At 37.7% G+C, this 17,393-nt stretch overlaps 1 protein-coding gene across 2 annotated transcripts in view; it reads right to left on the bottom strand.

Annotated features, from left to right (window-relative positions):
• Positions 1–17,393, bottom strand: part of LOC136025127 (cytokine-like nuclear factor N-PAC) — a 129,040-nt gene that overhangs the window by 93,652 nt on the left and 17,995 nt on the right. The window contains exons 3-4 of one of the 2 annotated variants that reach the window (XM_065700872.1): positions 13,123–13,205; positions 6,493–6,643 (exon numbers count right to left, since the gene is read on the bottom strand). In XM_065700872.1, the coding sequence (XP_065556944.1) occupies positions 6,493–6,643; positions 13,123–13,205 (234 nt within the window). Of the gene's footprint in view, positions 1–6,480; positions 6,644–13,122; positions 13,206–17,393 lie in introns of both variants that reach the window. The other variant, XM_065700871.1, reaches the window with a different exon arrangement.

A 17,393-nucleotide genomic window follows, 5' to 3' on the forward strand; every position in this document is an offset into this window, starting at 1 on the left:
TAAGTTATTCCCGGGACATATAAGGTTTTTATGGAACTGGCGGTCGTATAAACTTTTGATTAGATGGAGTTTATTTAATTGGAAGTCAAAAGTTCTAGGGCCGTTTTTAAGAGTCAAAATAGAATGGAGGGCAACCATTCCCCGCAAGTCTATCATTGCCCAACATATCCAATCAAAATTTTAAGAGAGCTATTTTGTTCATCATTGTTGAAGGATCTAGTAATTATGTCTTTGGGCTCCCCACAGTCTTCAGAGAATTTCGTCCATTGTTTGCATATAGTATATGTTATAGTGAAAGGTATGTATTTTGAACTTTTCCAAAAAGACGAAGGGCATTCAAGCCAACCTTTCAGAGAATGCTGGGTAGTGTGTTGAACTAAATCAAAACATGTTATGAGTATACTGATGGTCAAAAGGGCGTAAATCGGGAATGACTGAGTATATTAATTTGGATTTTTCAGGAAATGATAAGGGAGATGATCAAAAAGACAATACTTGCATGCTACCAATACTTCTACAGCTACCATCACTACTTTTGCTACCACTACTACTACTACATTACTCCTTATCTCTAGAACTGACCTAGGTACAAAGTTGGATCCTTCAGAAATTGCTAAAAGGGGAAGATTTTATGACCAAAAGACAATATGTGCACACTACTACTAATGCTACTATCATTGCTACATTTACTACTACTACTTCAACTACTACTTCTATTGCAAGTACTTGCAAGGCAAAGAGCATTGAGATGAAAATAAAATTCTTAGAACATTTACTTTTTAAATTAGACTCCTTCTTTACCAAGTGAACCAGCTATATCAAAAGTTGAGCAGGGTCTAAAGACATTTTCATTCGATTAGAGAAAGGACGATGACAAAATTATCCTGATCCTGATTCTGCTCCACAGTCCCAACTCTGATAGGAATTCCGATTCTAATATGTAGCTAGACTCAATATGCTATATCATCAACATATTTTATCTAAGTCTAAAGCCTATTGCATCATTTGCGTTTTATTTAAAACTATATGTATCTTGAACAGTGTGCTTTTTATTAAATAAACAACAGTATACAAATAAAAAATAAATCTCCATAATGATCAAGATGACTGGAAAGAACTAATGAAATAAACTGAATATTTAATACATCAGGAAACTCAGCCATTCAAGATTTTATTTCACTGTGATTTTTATATTTCAATTTCGTAAATATAAACAGATATGTTTATAATATAATTCGTTTTCAGTAAATCGCAAATGACGCAGTAGGCTTTGAAATTTTACGGTTAAGGAGGGGGAAAGGGGCGGTATTCAAACTCTTGTTTCTAGTAATTTTTGTTTGTTTTAGGTTTGACTTGAATACTCAGTTTAATTTTTACTTATTTTACGTTTTATCTATAGCCTATTAGTAGCCTATGTTTGCAATGACTTTTTTCTCTTCGTTTTGGGTTTCATTTATTCTAGATAGTAATTTCTGGTTGTTTAAGAGTTTGAATTATTACAGAAAATTATTTCGGCTGTTCTTAAGTTTAATTCGGCTCTTTACTTTTCTTTGAAAACCTTCTATTCAATTTTTTTTTAATTATTGCTGTCCAGGTGTCATTGCTGAAGTTTTGTTATTGGTTAATATGATGAACATTTTTACAGTTTTTTTTTTATGTCTCTGGCTTAAACATTAAAATACAAAATTCCAATTAGTGTCTCCTGATTTATTTCAACATTCCCAAAAATTTCAACTAAGTGTCGTGTCATTAGCAGTTCCTGAGATATTGGAGATACGCCCTTCTGACAAACCGGGATGCAAATAGTGACTTTTGATTTATTTCAACATCCCTGAAGGTTTCAACTAAATACCGATAGCCAATCAATTCTCTGATATGGCAAACCAGCAAATTGGATATCCGGGATGCATATAGTTTAATTCGATTAAGTTCAACATCCCCCTAAAGTCTGAAAGTTTCAACTTAATAGTCTTACCTATTCCTGAGATATTGCAGACATTCCATTTGACAACCAGAATGCATACAGTATCTTTTAACTTCGTAAAACATCCTGTTCGACATTTTCTGAAATTTTCAACTTACTAATCTTAGCCTTTCCTGATATATTGCAGCTACATCCATTAACAACTGGGATGTACAGTGTCTTTAAGTTTAACATCTCCCACCACATTCTCTGAATGTTTCAATATTAATACCCTTCCCCGGGTGTTCTTGAAACATTGAAGATATACCGTTTTGACAACCTGGATGCATATAGTGTCTTTTGATTTTGTCTAATATCCCCCTTAGCATTCCATGACAGTTTCAACTTAAGACCCATAGCCGCTGCGGAGACCAAAATCGATACACTCAGATACACCCTTTCGACCACCTGGATGCACCTGGTGTCTTTTGATTTAGTGCAACATCCCCATCAATAATCAATGAAATTTATGACTTAGTAGCCTTAGCCTTTAGTGAGTTGTTGTTGATAAGCTCTTTTGACAACCTGAATGCACTATGATATTTTGAAATGTTTCAACTTAATACCCTTAGCCGTTCCTTAGATATTGATGTTGCGCCCTTTTGACAACTATCCTGCATACAGTGTGTTTTGATTTTGTTTGACATCCCACTTAATAATTTTCTAAAAGTTTTATCTAAATACCCTTAGAGTTTTTGGATGCTCGGGATCAAACATGTCCCCTTTTCCTAATAATCAACCTTTAATATAAACAATGGGCACTTTATATAACTTAGGACACTTGTCCTAGGGGCTGTGGGGTATTATGTCACCCCGGAGGCATATTTATTTGACCTTTGAGCTATTTTGAACAAGATAGTTATTCAAAATTCTTTTCAAATGCATTTGTGGGGGCAGCTTAAAAGGACAAGGGACGGGGGCAGGTTGCAATTTAACCACTTTCCAACATCTCTCAAGATGCCCTGAAATTTTAAACTTCATACCCTCGGCGGTTATCAAGACCCTGTAGATACACCTTTTGATAAGCCGGATGCATACAGTGTCTTTTGATTTAGCTTAACATACCCCCCAACATTCCCCGCAGTTCAACTTTAATACCATTACTCTTTTCGAATGCAACCAGAACCAAACATTCGCTTTTCCTATTAATAAGTCCTGTATGTGAAAAAGGGCAAATTGAATAGTTTGCAGCCCTGGGGGCTGTGAGGGCAATGCATCCCCGGAGGCATAGTTACTAGAAATTTTGGCTATTTTGAAAAAAAATCTCTTTTACAAAATTGCGATAGTGTTGAAGAGTAGGGACAGCTAAAAATAGGATTCACTTTCAATACCCCCCTCAACATACTCTGAAAGTTTCGACTTAATACCCTCAGCCGTTCCGTAGATATAACTGGTACGCCTTTTCGACAATCAGCATGCACATTGCATTCGATTTTGGTTGTGATCGGCATCCCTCTCAACAGCAATAGGGGATTATGCCATATATAAAGATAGTTATTTGACCTTAAGACTACTTTAAACAACATGGCTTTTCAAAATTTTGATCAGTAATTTTGGAGGGAGGGCAGCAAAAAAGGGCATGGGAGGAGATCTAGTAGCCCTCCAACCACTTTTCAAGTCCCCTTCAACATGTCCTAAAAGTTTCAACTTAATACCCTCAGCCGTTCTTAACACATTACAGATCCACCTTTTTGACAAACGGGATGCACATTGTGCCTTTTGATTTAGTTTAGCATACCATGTTTCCAAGTTTCACCCTTAGGCTTTTCGGACACACCCAGAATCAAATATTTGGCATAATTTACAATCCTTGTCCCACGGCTGAGGGGGCAAAGCATCGCATCCCTGGAGGTATTTATATATATATATATATATATATATATATATATATATATATATATATATATATATATATATATATATATATATTTATGGAGGTATGTATATACCCATTAGATCTTTTGACTAGTTTGAACAAAATGACTATTTCAACATTTCGACCAGTTTTGAGGAGAGGAGAGGACAAAAAATCCAAAGAGGGGGATGGACTGGTTACCCGCTGATCACTCTTTTACTTACCCTCAGCATACCCTGAAAGTTTCAACGTAATACCCTCAACCACTCCTTAAATATTGCCGATATTCCCTTTTGACTGCCAGCAAGCAAATAGTGTGTTTTGATTGAGTTCGGCATCCCTCTCATTTCCTTAATGTTTCACCTTAATACCCTAGGCCTTCTTGGAGACCCAGGATCAAACATGTCCTCCTTTCCCAATGAAAACCTTATATGTAAGCAATTGGCAACTTTCATAACTAGATTTAGGAAAAAACAAATGACCGTGGATTGTCACTTTAATTGACATATACTGATATTTATTCCTTAAAGTTTTTATAATTTTTTATTTATGAAAGTAAAAATAAGTGAAAACATTTAAAACGTATATAGTTTTCAGTAAAGCACAATTTATTTCTGGTCTTGAGAAGACATGGGGCTATTTTGCTCGTTTTGAGTTTGACTCGGCTATTTATGTAGTTTCTGTTCGTTTTGAGTTTCATTTACTGATTGATAGTAACTTGTGGTAGTATACAAGCTTGGAAGATTATTTGACTCTATTTCCGCTCATTTTTGGCTTAATGGAGCTCTTTACTTTTCTTTGAAAAACTTGTTTTGTGGAAAAAGTTTTTTAAATTAATTTCAGTTCGTTTTTTAATGACATAGTCTTATTCATATTTTTAATATTTTATATTTTTTGGTCTTTTCTATAAGAATTCGTAGTTTCGGTTGCTAATTGTGTGTTGGAGAAACTTTTTCAATAATTTCTAATCCCGATACAAACAGTATTTTTTAATTTAATTTTACAACAACTGAAGTTGACCTGAAAAATAAAATCTAATATCATTCCCAAAAGATTCTATCTATGCTCTTTGACAACCTGGACACACTTGCACTCTTTTTATTTATTTGAATTGTAAGAGTAAAAGTTGTAATAGTAGTAACTCCAAAAGTTTCAACTTAATACCCCCAGTCGTTCTCGATATATTTCTGAAGCGTCTTATAGACAACACTTTCCATTTAGTCTAAAGAAACATACAGTTCTAAAGCATAATGGTCCAATTGCATAACTATGGGGGTGGACATAACCAATATTCGTAAAGACATAGTTGCTGTACCGTTCTACTATGCTGAACAAAATGGATGTATCAAAACAGCAGTTGGAGCAATAGTAATAGTACTGGGAGAACTAGTAAATGTTGCAGTAGTAGTATTAGTAGTAGTGTGCATATATTGCCTTTTGGTCAATTGATCTTCCCGTTTAAGTATTCTCTGAGAATTCCAACTTAATGCACAAATCAATTCTTAAGATAAATTATTTTACAATCTAAATGCACATAGTGTCTTTTGCTAGTTCAAATTTATCATCAATATTCTCTCAAATTTTAACTTCATAGATTTAGTCTTAATAGTACTATTATCCCAGTAGTTTTGGTGATAGTAGAAGTAATTACAATGTTAGTGTTGTAATAGAAGTAGTAGCAGCAGTACTAAAAGCGGTAGTAGCATGTTCATATTGCCTTTTGGTCAGTTGAACTGTGCTTTTAGGATGCCCCGGAAGATTCACCTTAACAAACTCTTTACCCTAATACTCTAAGCCTTACAAATTGTTTCAATTGAAGTAGCAGTTGGAGTAATTTAGTAGCAGTAGTAGTATTAGTTAAAGAGGCAGCGGTATTAGTGTTATTAGAGACATGCATATATTACCTTTTCGTCAATTGATCTTCCCCTTTAAGTATTCTCCGAAGGTTTCAAACCGAAAGTGTCAAACCCAAATCAGTTCTTGAGGTACAAATTTTGACAATCTGGATGCGCATAGTGTGTTTTGATTTAGTTCCAATTCTTCCTCAGTATTCAGTCAAATTTTAAACTTCATAAGCGTGGCCTTAATTGTAGTAGTTTCATAGTAGTAGTGGTAGTAGTAGGAACAGTAGTAGCAGTAATAGCGTATTATTACTAGCAGTAAAAGTAGTAGAAGCAGTAGTAGCAGGTACATTTTGAGGGGTTGTTGGGGAGGGGGGGGGGTAAATACCCTCCATCACTCTTGACTCTTAAAAAGGAACTAGAACTTCCAATTTTCAACCAAATGAGCCTGTTCTAAAGTTAAACAACCATCCCTTCCATAAAAACCTTAAATATCCCCGCGGCGTAACTTACACCCCTCACCCCAGGCTCTGTTGGTTTGTATCAACCCCAAAAGCCTTGTTACATGACGTTTGGACTATTTAAAATAACATGACTCTCAAAATTTCTATTGGACGTGTTTCGGGAACAAACAGCGTGTGGGGGGAGGGCAGCTACCCTTTGATCACTTTGACTCTTAAAAAGGGACTAAAAATTCTGAATAACATTCCAATGAGTCCCCTCCGAAGTATATCCAACTACCCTTTCCAAAAAACCTTATATGCCCCCAGTCAAAGAACGAATGGCTTGCATGAATTTTTTGTTTTAAATAAAAAAAATACCTCTTCGTTCACCTCAGTCTTTTCTTTTTCCTCGTTTTTCCGCTCTTGACTAGCCTTCTCAATAGCGGCCAATCCTTCCTTAAAACTCGGGAACTTGTTCGACTTACTGAACTGCTCTTTGAAACGAGCATACGGCTTCACATTTTGCTCTTCAATCCAGGCACTAAAAATGAAACTCATTACGATTATTATATGAATTCCACAGATTTTTTAATATTAGCAGAAAAATTTACACAACTTTCCCTCTTGTTCCAAAAGACAGCCTTAAAATTGAATGTCTACAAAGAAGGGCTCAGAGGTGGTCGGAGGGACAGAAAACATACATGCCTTCGTATTCTTCATAGTTGTCTTTCTGAACGACGTACGCTTTGTATGACCCATTTAATTATTATTTGAAATTCATATCGGCTAGAACATTGGTTCTTCAATTAGTAGATGCTTTACACCAACATAAAAAAACGACATTGAAAATCAACATCCAATGATGTTTGAGAGTGAGCAAATCTACCTTACAAGTTTGAGAGGAATGTTGCTTGACTGAGCGTTCGTCGGAGGCACGGGCAAAACATAAAGCTGAATTCTGGCATTGGTAGTGAGAAAATTTAAGTACAAATTAAAAAATTTTTAGCGTGAAATTATTATAAATTTCACATCGAAGTTAAAATTATTTCTTGAGATGTCTGCTTTGTGGAAATTGCAATTTCGACAGAGAAAAGCAATAAATACTATAATCAAAACAACTTGTATATCGTTAAAATTCCAGTGTTTGAAGTCCAATGGTTTTCAAGACTGCACCTCATGTCGTTCTAACAGCATAATCTTGTCATTATTCCGAACACTTTACAGCTTAAAATATCCTAAGAATATAAATTTTGTTTTGTACAATCCGCTTACTTTTCAAGACTGCAGAAGTTCTTCTTCTTGTTCCAAAAACAAGAAAACTAAAATAAATCAAATAACACTACTCTTTAAACTGATACCATTGACCACCGGTTTCAGCTATTTTATTGTAAATCAATCCAATAGCTCTGTTTAAGTAGGCGACGAATAATATCAGTTTGGCTAGAACGAAACAGAACATTAGTGAAATTTGCAGTCAGTCAAAACCACTAACAGTCTTCTGATACCTCTAGAGAACTGGTTTCGTAGACATTTGGACCGGATGACAAATGTTATTAAATAAGAGCTACACCATAAGTTCTTCGGGCCCAAAAATCACTGTTCTAGGGCTGAACATGACAAGACTGAATCCCATATATAACGATCAGCCTAGTTTCCAAATTATACAAACAACTGAATTAATACTTCAGGTAAAAGTCAACACAGAGTATCTTCTCAAACTTCAGAGATCATTCCTGACGTCAGTAATATACAATGACCTTTACATATTAAAAATATCATTTATTGAGAATAGTAAACAGATTAAAATGACATTAATTTATTTCGGGTTATTTTTGAGACTTTATCTGATCGACCCGGCTCATATCTCGATAAAACCATACCAGTGACTTTATCACACCAGAGCCCAATTTCGACTTGTACTGCCTCCTTTCCAATATCTAACAAAGTACATGGTCTACTTTCATCTAGTATGAACTGTTTTGTTTTATTCTTCTTTCCCTGTAGCGGTGACCATACCAAACCATTGGTCGTAAAAAATGGGGACGAGCTCATTTGAGCTTAAAACTGAATATCTACTACTGATGTCAAGTAAAGAAACAAATCGCACAGCTATAAGTGCCATTTTAAGACACGAAGGGCTGCTAAACGACAATTTTGGCCGCTTTGACATCAGACCGAAATTCTGAAATAGCGAACAAATTGGATATTTCAGACTTTCAGCAAAAAGTTGCAGTGTCTTGATGCATTTTGTCTTAAACTTTAGAACATAATAAACTCATAGATCGCAATTTTTCACGATTTTATAGACCCTTCTTAGGACAGTCGTTTAATCATACAAAACTATTCGTTAACTTCAATACTAGGTCATCAGCAGTTGATCTTTACCTTGATTTTCACCAAAGTTGGTATTTAAGAATCTTTTACTACACATCTGACACTAATATGGCTATATAAAAACTTAAAATCAAAACAGATTCAACAAATATTCAGAAAAAGGCCGTTTGACACCTAAGTTAGCATTTAAGAATATCTAAGTTGGCTAATAATAAATGATATGGTGGTGGGTGGAGCTCTCGTCCGGAAGGAAGCAGACCTTGGTCTGCTGACCACGTGCCACTGGATATGGGGGAACCCCCTAACCAAACACTCCACGCAAAGGGTGACTCAAGCGTTTTGGTGTGGCTGTAGCAGGCTGCAACTGAAGCTCGCCTTATAGGAAACAACTCTGAAGACATTGGTGAAGGCTATCACCTAATCTGTTCGAGTGATCAGAGTACCAAAACTAATGGAGTCGCATTTGTGCTAGACTCTCGGATCAGGAGGTACCTCCTTTCTTACGAGCAAATATCAGACAGGATACTAACAGCGCAAATCCAGCACAAACATGGAAGATGGACCATCATTGTCTGATACGCCCCAACAAACCAAGCCTCAGATGAGATGAAAGATCGTTTTTACGCTTAGCTGTCTAGCATCCTAGCAAGTGTATCCCCTCATGATGTTTAAGCCCTTCTTGGCGACTTCAACGGCACTGTCAGAGATACAGACGGCGTTTGGAACAATGTTTTAGGACCTGTAACACCCGACTGCTTGAACGACAATGGGCTAAGGCTCCTTCAGCTGTGCAACATGCACGATCTCGTGATCACCAACACCCATTTTCAAAGGAAAGAGGTTCACAAATATCTGGTATAATCGGTATAGCAATGACGGACGAACAAGAAAGATATTAGACTACATAATCGTGTCCTGGCGTTCCTCTATAACTAATTGCCGAACTTAAAGAAGGGCAGAATTGGGAAACACCGACCACAGGCGTGTCGTCTCTAACCTTAGACTACGCCTGAAAGCCCAGAAAAGTGATCAACGTCCGCCCAAATTACACCTGAATAATCTCGCAAACTCCGACATGCGCCAAGTCTATGCTGTCTCCATCTCAAACCGTTTTGACTGTCTTGGTCAAATTTCAAAATCTGAAGAAGCATGGCAACTATTAAAAAACGGCGTATTGCCTTCGATCGAAAGTACTATCGGTCGTCTGAAGCCCAGAAAGAAGTCCTGGATATCGCAGGAAACTCTAGATGTTATTGAACTCCGTCGCAAAGCACGCCTAGCGAAGGACATGGTTATCTACAAACGTCTAAATGGCGTAAGAGATGGAATCCTCCACAGAGACAGAAAGCTGTTCACCGAGAAAAAGGCCACCGATCTCGAGGAGGCCGCCAGAATGGGTGACACATGCAATCTATACAAACACCTTCGGGATCTTACAGATGGAAATCCATCCTCACTAGGCCCTGTCACATCTAATAGTGGAAATATTCTCACTGACAAGAGGGCTCAACTGTCTGCCTGGAAGGATCACTTCTCTTCACTTCTAAGCCTGGACTGTGTTAGTCAGCCCGACCCTGACCTTCAAGTTGCATCTAGCACCCCTGAGGCCCCGTGTGGAAGTGTGCAACACCCTTTTACCTTTACAGAAATTCTGAAATTTCTGAAACGGATGAAAAACAACCGAGCCCCAGGAGTCTGTGGTATCCCTGCAGAACTGCTGAAATATGGTGGGGAAGCAACCCTTTTCTGGCTCCAAGTACTGTTTTCCATAGTATTTCGTACAGAATGGATTCCAAAAGACTGGCGAGCGGGCATCATTCTGCCTCTCTGGAAACGGAAAGGCAGCTGCAGAATCTGCTCCAACTATCGTGGCATCACATTCCTCTCTGTGCCCGGGAAGCTCTTCGTTATGACCCTCTTGGACCGCTGAACCACTTTCCTCAGAAGCCGACGGAGAATCCAACAGGCTGGCTTCATGCCAGGAAGGTCTACCGTGGAGCAAATATTCACAATGCGGCAGCTGATAGAAAAAAATCGAGAATTTCAACAAAAAGTATATGTTGCCTTTGTGGATTTCAAGGCTGCTTTTGATTCTTTCGACCGGCAATCACTCTGGCTCATACTGAAAACAACGGGACTACCAGCGAAGTACTGCAACCTTTTCGAGTCGCTCCACGAAGGGACTGAGAGCGGCGTGCAAATCAATGACAGACGCAGCCCATCTTTGAAATCGATACTGGGGTCCGCCAGGGCTGTGCTGCTGCTCCAGAGCTATATAATTGTGTCATCGACTACATTAAGACTCGGACCATAAACCGCCTCCGGTTTGGGTTGCATTACGGTGATAGAGTACTTTCAGACGCTGACTATTGCGGATGACCTTGCTCTTGTCTCCGATTCACCGTTCAAGCTCACAGAAGCCCTACATATCCTTGCTGATGAAACCTTAAAGATAGGGCTGTCGATTAATTGGCAGAAGACAAAAGTGATGTTTGTTGAACCCCGTAACTCAACGCGTCCCCCGCCAGTCCTAATGGTCGGTGACAAACCAGCTGATATTGTTGATGAATTTACATACCTTGGCTTTATCCTCTCAAATAACGGATCAATCCTCAAAGATCTACTGCACCGAATTGCCAAAGCCTCAACACTAATGGGAAGACTAAGTGCCCTCTGGAGGAAACCTTCTATCAGCCGTAGGACCAAGATGCGCATATACGATGCTTCGGTGGGATCCCTGCTTCTTTACGGAGCCAAAACCTGGCCAGCCACTCAGTCTGTGCTTAGCACCGTAAATATAGCCCAAACAAAGCATCTTCGCCGCACTGATGTACTACGCTGGCACGATTTTTTAGCAACGAGAACCTCCTGGCGTTAACTGCTCAAACGCCCTTCCCAGTCCGACTTGCCCAACGAACACTACGCTGATACGGACATCTCCTTCGCATGCCCCCCGACACTCCCGCACGAACAATTTTTTACTTTAATCCCGTACTGCACGACGGGAAACACCCAAGAGGTCGTCCCCCAACCAGATGGAAGGATACGACAGGTGCCTTCTTAGCCATGTCAAATATTCAGGAGGACGTCCACATCTTTGCAAGAGACCGGTCTAAATGGAGGCACCATGTAGCATCACTCTCGCCGCCAGAAGCATTTCGGCAGGAGCATTAAGTCAAGTAAGTCTAATAATAACTTAAGACTAATTTTGCAGCACAGATGTTGATAGTCAAAACATGCTAATTACACAATTCCTAAATGAAATTTGATTTTCATTAAAGGTGGTATTTAAAGGTTTTGAGCTTGTTGATTAGAAATCGGAGGCTAAGTTTTGATAGAGAAGCGGAAAATCAAAATAAGATGCGTATTTGAACTAGTGATATTTGATTTCTTTCAAAGTGAAAATTAAACGACTGCTCCTACTAAGAACGTTCCTACCCTCAAAATCCCTTTCATGACTACTTCTATGACGGCTACTCCTACACGGACGAAAATTGCAATTTTTATCTTGCTAATTAACGCTAGCTCATATTATTAATAAAACTTCTTAGTCAACATCACTGCTATTCATTTAAACTCGTCAAAACTCAAAAACGTTGAATTGAAAAGGAACATTGTAGTTGAACTTAAAACAAATAAAGATGATGGTGCCGCCCTTAAACTCACCCTCCCAAGACTAGAGTATCGTGTTTTATTTCTTCAGAACAAGATTTACTTACTGTTTTACTTGATTACTGATTTACTTACTTTTTCTTTTTAAACGCTTTTACTTTTCTTCGTATGTTTGGAAGGTCATATCTCCCAAAGTCGTTCAACGATCTATGTAACCCATTTATATGTATGGCATTCTTTGCACGAAAGAAATGCTATGGCTACTAGTTTTTCGAAAGAAGCGTAGACTCGGTCTTCGCCTTATGTTTTACAAGCAACATCTGTTAATACAAAATATGATCGTTCAAAGCTCTCGTAAAACATTTACTAAAGACAATAAAGAGCAAACCAAAGGTATATTTAAATATATATTTCTTTAAATACCTTGCAAAAGGAATTTTATTTTATTTTGCAAGGCTAAAATGAAAGCAGCAGGACAAGATCCATTGCTATTCACGGACGACTTTCTGTCATGACTGCTCCGCGTTTTCATCTTTAACCTTCAATTTTTTTTCAGATACCAGGGAAAACAATTTTCTATAACTGTTAATGCCTTTGGTGATACGAGTCTTCGTTTATTTCTTTATTTTTTTTTAGCATCACATAAACAGGTAAATTCTTAATTATTTACTGTATATCAGCATACTTAATTTCACGATTAATTTAGTTTTCAGAAAAACAACTGCCCCCCCCCCCGTTTGTGAAGCTACACATTTAGGTATTTTCGATACTTGGTGTTTAACAGAGGATTAACAACCATTTTTAAGAACCTAACCCTATGATATACTCTTCTTCTTGAAGTCAGAAACCGTAAACTATTCCTTGCGCATAGTAAGACTTCCATCCACAAACACCTGGTGGGAGTCACCTGACGAACCAACGCTGGCGATGAGTAACTCACTTGCAAGGATCGAAGCTCCAAAGTTCCACTTGATTATATTTTTTGCTAGATAAACAAGCAGAAGTCCCTTTCAAGGTTCAATTTTTAAAAAATGCAAATATATATCTATATATATATGTATATACACAACTTACTAATTTTCACTGCCAAAAAAGAATACACAATGAATTGTTTTATTGGACTTGGGCTTTTTTAAATCTTCTGGAGGCAGCGATATCTGAAACAAAGAATACATTATAAGCAAATATGGACATACTGAACAAACACAAATACTCTGAAATAAAAATTCAATGGCATCATCGATTAACAGAAAATGAATCCACTCGCATTTGCTGAGAGAGGAGAGGCTGCTACCTCGTCCAGCATTCTAGAAGATCTTGGACCTCCAAATGTTATCACCTCGTACAAGAATTAAGCAAACTAGTCAAAAACTGTCTCAGTCCCTCTAAAGCCTGTAAAAGCTTCGAACCCAGCCAAGATCATTTATTAGAGTAGTTCCTCAGTTCAGTACATCATCTGGTTAAATATCACCTGGTTGGAGAGAATTTGTTCGTGTAGTCGGTGCAGCCAAAAGCAGCACCGACTGCTATTCAAAGATAAACTTATATTAGAGAAAATATTAAGGCAGAAGAACAAGGATAATAATCAACAAAATCAGTGGTGTAATCCACATTTGACAGTGGCAAGATATATTAAGATTAACAATTCTTAGCTAATTTACGATGCACCTTGGATAGCACAGGAGGAACCAAGACTAGAAAAAAATATAAACTACACAAAAAGTACTAAAGTGCTGGGTGTTGAAGTTTGTCAACAGACATAGGCGTCCCAAGGCCCAACATATAGGAGGGAGGGAATCAAAATGTTTTTCCATTGGGGAAGAGATCTGTTAGCATTTTAGGCAATATTCTCTTGTGGTTCCTTCAGATGGGTCTTTGAGGGATTGCTCAAATAAATGAGAAAAAACTAAGATAACAAATGGGTTAGAAAGCTAATGGCAGGGCTAATTCTGCGCAAAAAAAGACATTTCTGTGACTTTCCTTTTTCTCAGTTTTAGCGGAGGAGCTGAAAATATTACAACTAGTTCCTTACTTAAACTAGTTGAACTCAATTACTTAGGTCCCAACCATAATCGTTGAACGTTTTGGGGCTCGGCATATTGTTCTGTCAGATGCAGTACGTAATAACTGAGCTAAGTTGACGTTGCCAAAATCGAAATCCTCTGTCCATCGTTTTCGTGGTGTGCCTCGTGGACAAAGGTCATGCTGAGATCGTTCAAGTGTGATTTTTGGGAATCAATCCGGCTCCATTCAATTGAGTTGCGACTTGCTGTTTCTTAATGTTACTCAGAATGGTTTCGCTGAACTGGAGCCTTTGGCACTCTTCTACATTTGTGATGCGGTCAGTGCATTTGATTCTGGTAATACGACAAAGGCATATCATCTCGAAAGCTAGAAGTTTTCTTTCGTCTTTGGTTTTCAATATCCATGTTTTGCATTCATGCATGACTATGGGAATTACTAAACTGTGAAAAGGCACATTGAGTTTGTTGGATACATGATTACTTTTCCAGATGTTTGGTAGTCTTCGGAAGCTAGAGCTAGCAAGTGCAAGTCAATGTTTCACGTCAGAGCTATGGCAGTTATCAGAAGAAAGTAGGCAACCAAGATACAAGAAGTGGTTGAGCATTTCAACATATCTTCCTATGATAGTCAATCAATCAATCGATGACACAAATAATGTCTGACGTATATTAAGTTAAAAGATTCCTAAGATAACATTAATTGAATAATATATTTAAAAAAATGTTAAATCTAACCTAAATGGAGTAATGACAGACATCATTTTAAGCTATGTTGAAAAAAAAATCAATATTATCTCTACAGCAACTTCATACCATTTCTTAAAATCAAAATCATAGTTTCTATAACAATTTTCAACGAAATTCTCAGAAATTTTCTTTTAATTACAACCAAAAAGTATTTCCGACAAGATGGAAATTCATAAAAGCTCAGGATTGAAGAGGCACCATTTATAATATTTGTAAAGAGTTCACAAAAATAAACCTATTAGCATTCTGACTTCGCGTGTATGAAGTTCTTCTTCATACTTCGTACTTATACCCGACTCAAAATGCTTCCTTTTCAAGCAAAGTAAACAAGAGACACCGAACCAGTCGAAATGAAGTTTGTGATTTACCGTATTTTCTTTGGTACACAATATCGCTTGATTCTTGCTTGAGAAATGAATTTTGGGAAAATGACTTCTAAAGTGGCGCGAAAGCTTATTACTCCCACTAAAAGGCTAAAGAGGGGTCTGGTGTTAGACGATACAAACAGGTGGTTTTGTAAAATTATATTTCTAAGTCAAATTCTTCGATATTTCAGCTCATAATCCTAGTACCAATAGGTCTATTTTGACCATTCTGGCGATCAAATTCTTGGTTCTGTTAACGTCCATGGCAATGATGCAGTTTGACGCGGGAAATATATCAAGCACCTTGTCACACCATCCATAGGCAATTTTGGCTATTCATCACTATGTATGGCTCAATAGATGACGCTCCAGGAAACACAGAAACAGTTAATATAGAAATAGTTAAGGCGATATTTCAATAGCTTGTACAGATATACGCACATAATAAGTTACTACTTGAAATCACTATCCCTTATAGTAGTCAAACTACTACTACTTCTAACAACTCATTGCAGCACCAAAACGCCTTAGGCCAACACAGCTCCGCACGCTCCTCCTCCATCCCAATCTATTCAAACCCTCCCTCTATATACCCTCCCAGGAAGTTCCCATTTCCTTCAAATCTTTTTTTATGACATCCTCCCACCCCAGACGAGGAGCCGTTTAGCCCTAGGCGAGTGGCTGAAAAAGACAATCTTCGGCAAACTGTCATGCTTCATCCACAGAACATGCCCTAGCCATCTCAACCTTTCTTTCATTATAGCCCTAGAAAGCGGGATTGAATCAAATTTACATTGTACAGCATACTATTCGAAATACGATCAGTCAGCCGGGTACCCAGAACAATCCGTAGACAATTTCTCTGGAAAACATATAGCAAATCTTCATCCGCTTTCCGGAACACCCATGCTTCAGAGCCATATTTGGCCACTGTCATCACTGTAGCCTCCACAATTCTAATCTTGGTCTGTAGACTTATCCTCCTATTCTTCCAAGCTTTTTTTAACTGTGAAAAATACCCTAATCCTTGCTATTCTACTTTTAACATCTTCAGTGCTCCCACGTTCTATTAATAATACTGCCAAGTAAGTGAAGCTACCCAACTGATCTATCTTTTCGTTACCCAACTATACCTTTTCATCTCCACTTATTCCTACCCTTAGTGACTTAGTCTTCTTAACATTAATTTCAAAACCTATTCCAGCTCCCCTGAACTCGCAAAACTTGTTAAAGTTTATTCACTTTACTCAAACTTGCATCTAGGATGCTTAAATCATCACCATAATCTAAGCCCAGGAGAGTTTTTCCTCCCCATTTGATTCCGTAGTCTCCCATTACCTTTCCCGTGCTCCTTAAGACAAAGTCTATCAAAATGATCCATATAAAGGGGGATAGAGCATAACCCTCCTTAACTCCCGATTTAAAGAAAATCAGCTGGTAACCTCATTTCCTACCTTAACCGCAGCAGTGTTATTGTCGTGTATAGCTAATTAATCATATTAATAAGTATCATATTACTAAGTAATGTGCTACCTACAGAGACTAGACTAATACCTCGATAATTACCACACTCACTCTTATCATCTTTCTTATTAAGTGGTTTAATTAAAGTTTTCCTAAAATCGTTAGGTACTTCCCCTTTTTCAAAAATCTAAGTCATAGTCTTCAATAGTTTATTTCTAACCTCAGAGCCACCTTCTTCAAGAAACTCATTTACGACACTATCAGCACCTGTAGCCGTATTTTTTTAAATCCTTTTAGAACTGTCGCTAAATCTTCCTCACAAGAAACATCTTTCTTCACATCCAAGGTATCACAAACTTTTTCATTTTCCTCTATATCTTTTCCTACAACTCTCTCGGTTTAGCACATTCTCAAAATATTCTGCCAATTTTTTTTTAACTCTTTCCTTATCGCTAATTGTAGCCCCGTTCCTATCTTTAACCGAGAAAAGTCCGGATTGACTACTCCCTCTCAATTTATTAACATGCCAGTAAAATATTTTACTATTATGCCGTCTAGCTGCATGTTCCAGATCCTCGGCAATTTGTCCATGGCATACAATTCACATCTCTTTGGTTCCTATTTTAATGTTTCCTCCACTTTCTTTACATTCTTTTTGTTTTCATATGATTTATCACTCAGATGATTCTTGTACAAGCCCCTTCTCCTCTCCATTAAAGATAAAGCTTTTCCACTAATATCCCCA

Source organism: Artemia franciscana, chromosome 3 (assembly GCF_032884065.1).
Source record: "Artemia franciscana chromosome 3, ASM3288406v1, whole genome shotgun sequence".
Lineage (NCBI taxonomy): Eukaryota > Metazoa > Arthropoda > Branchiopoda > Anostraca > Artemiidae > Artemia > Artemia franciscana.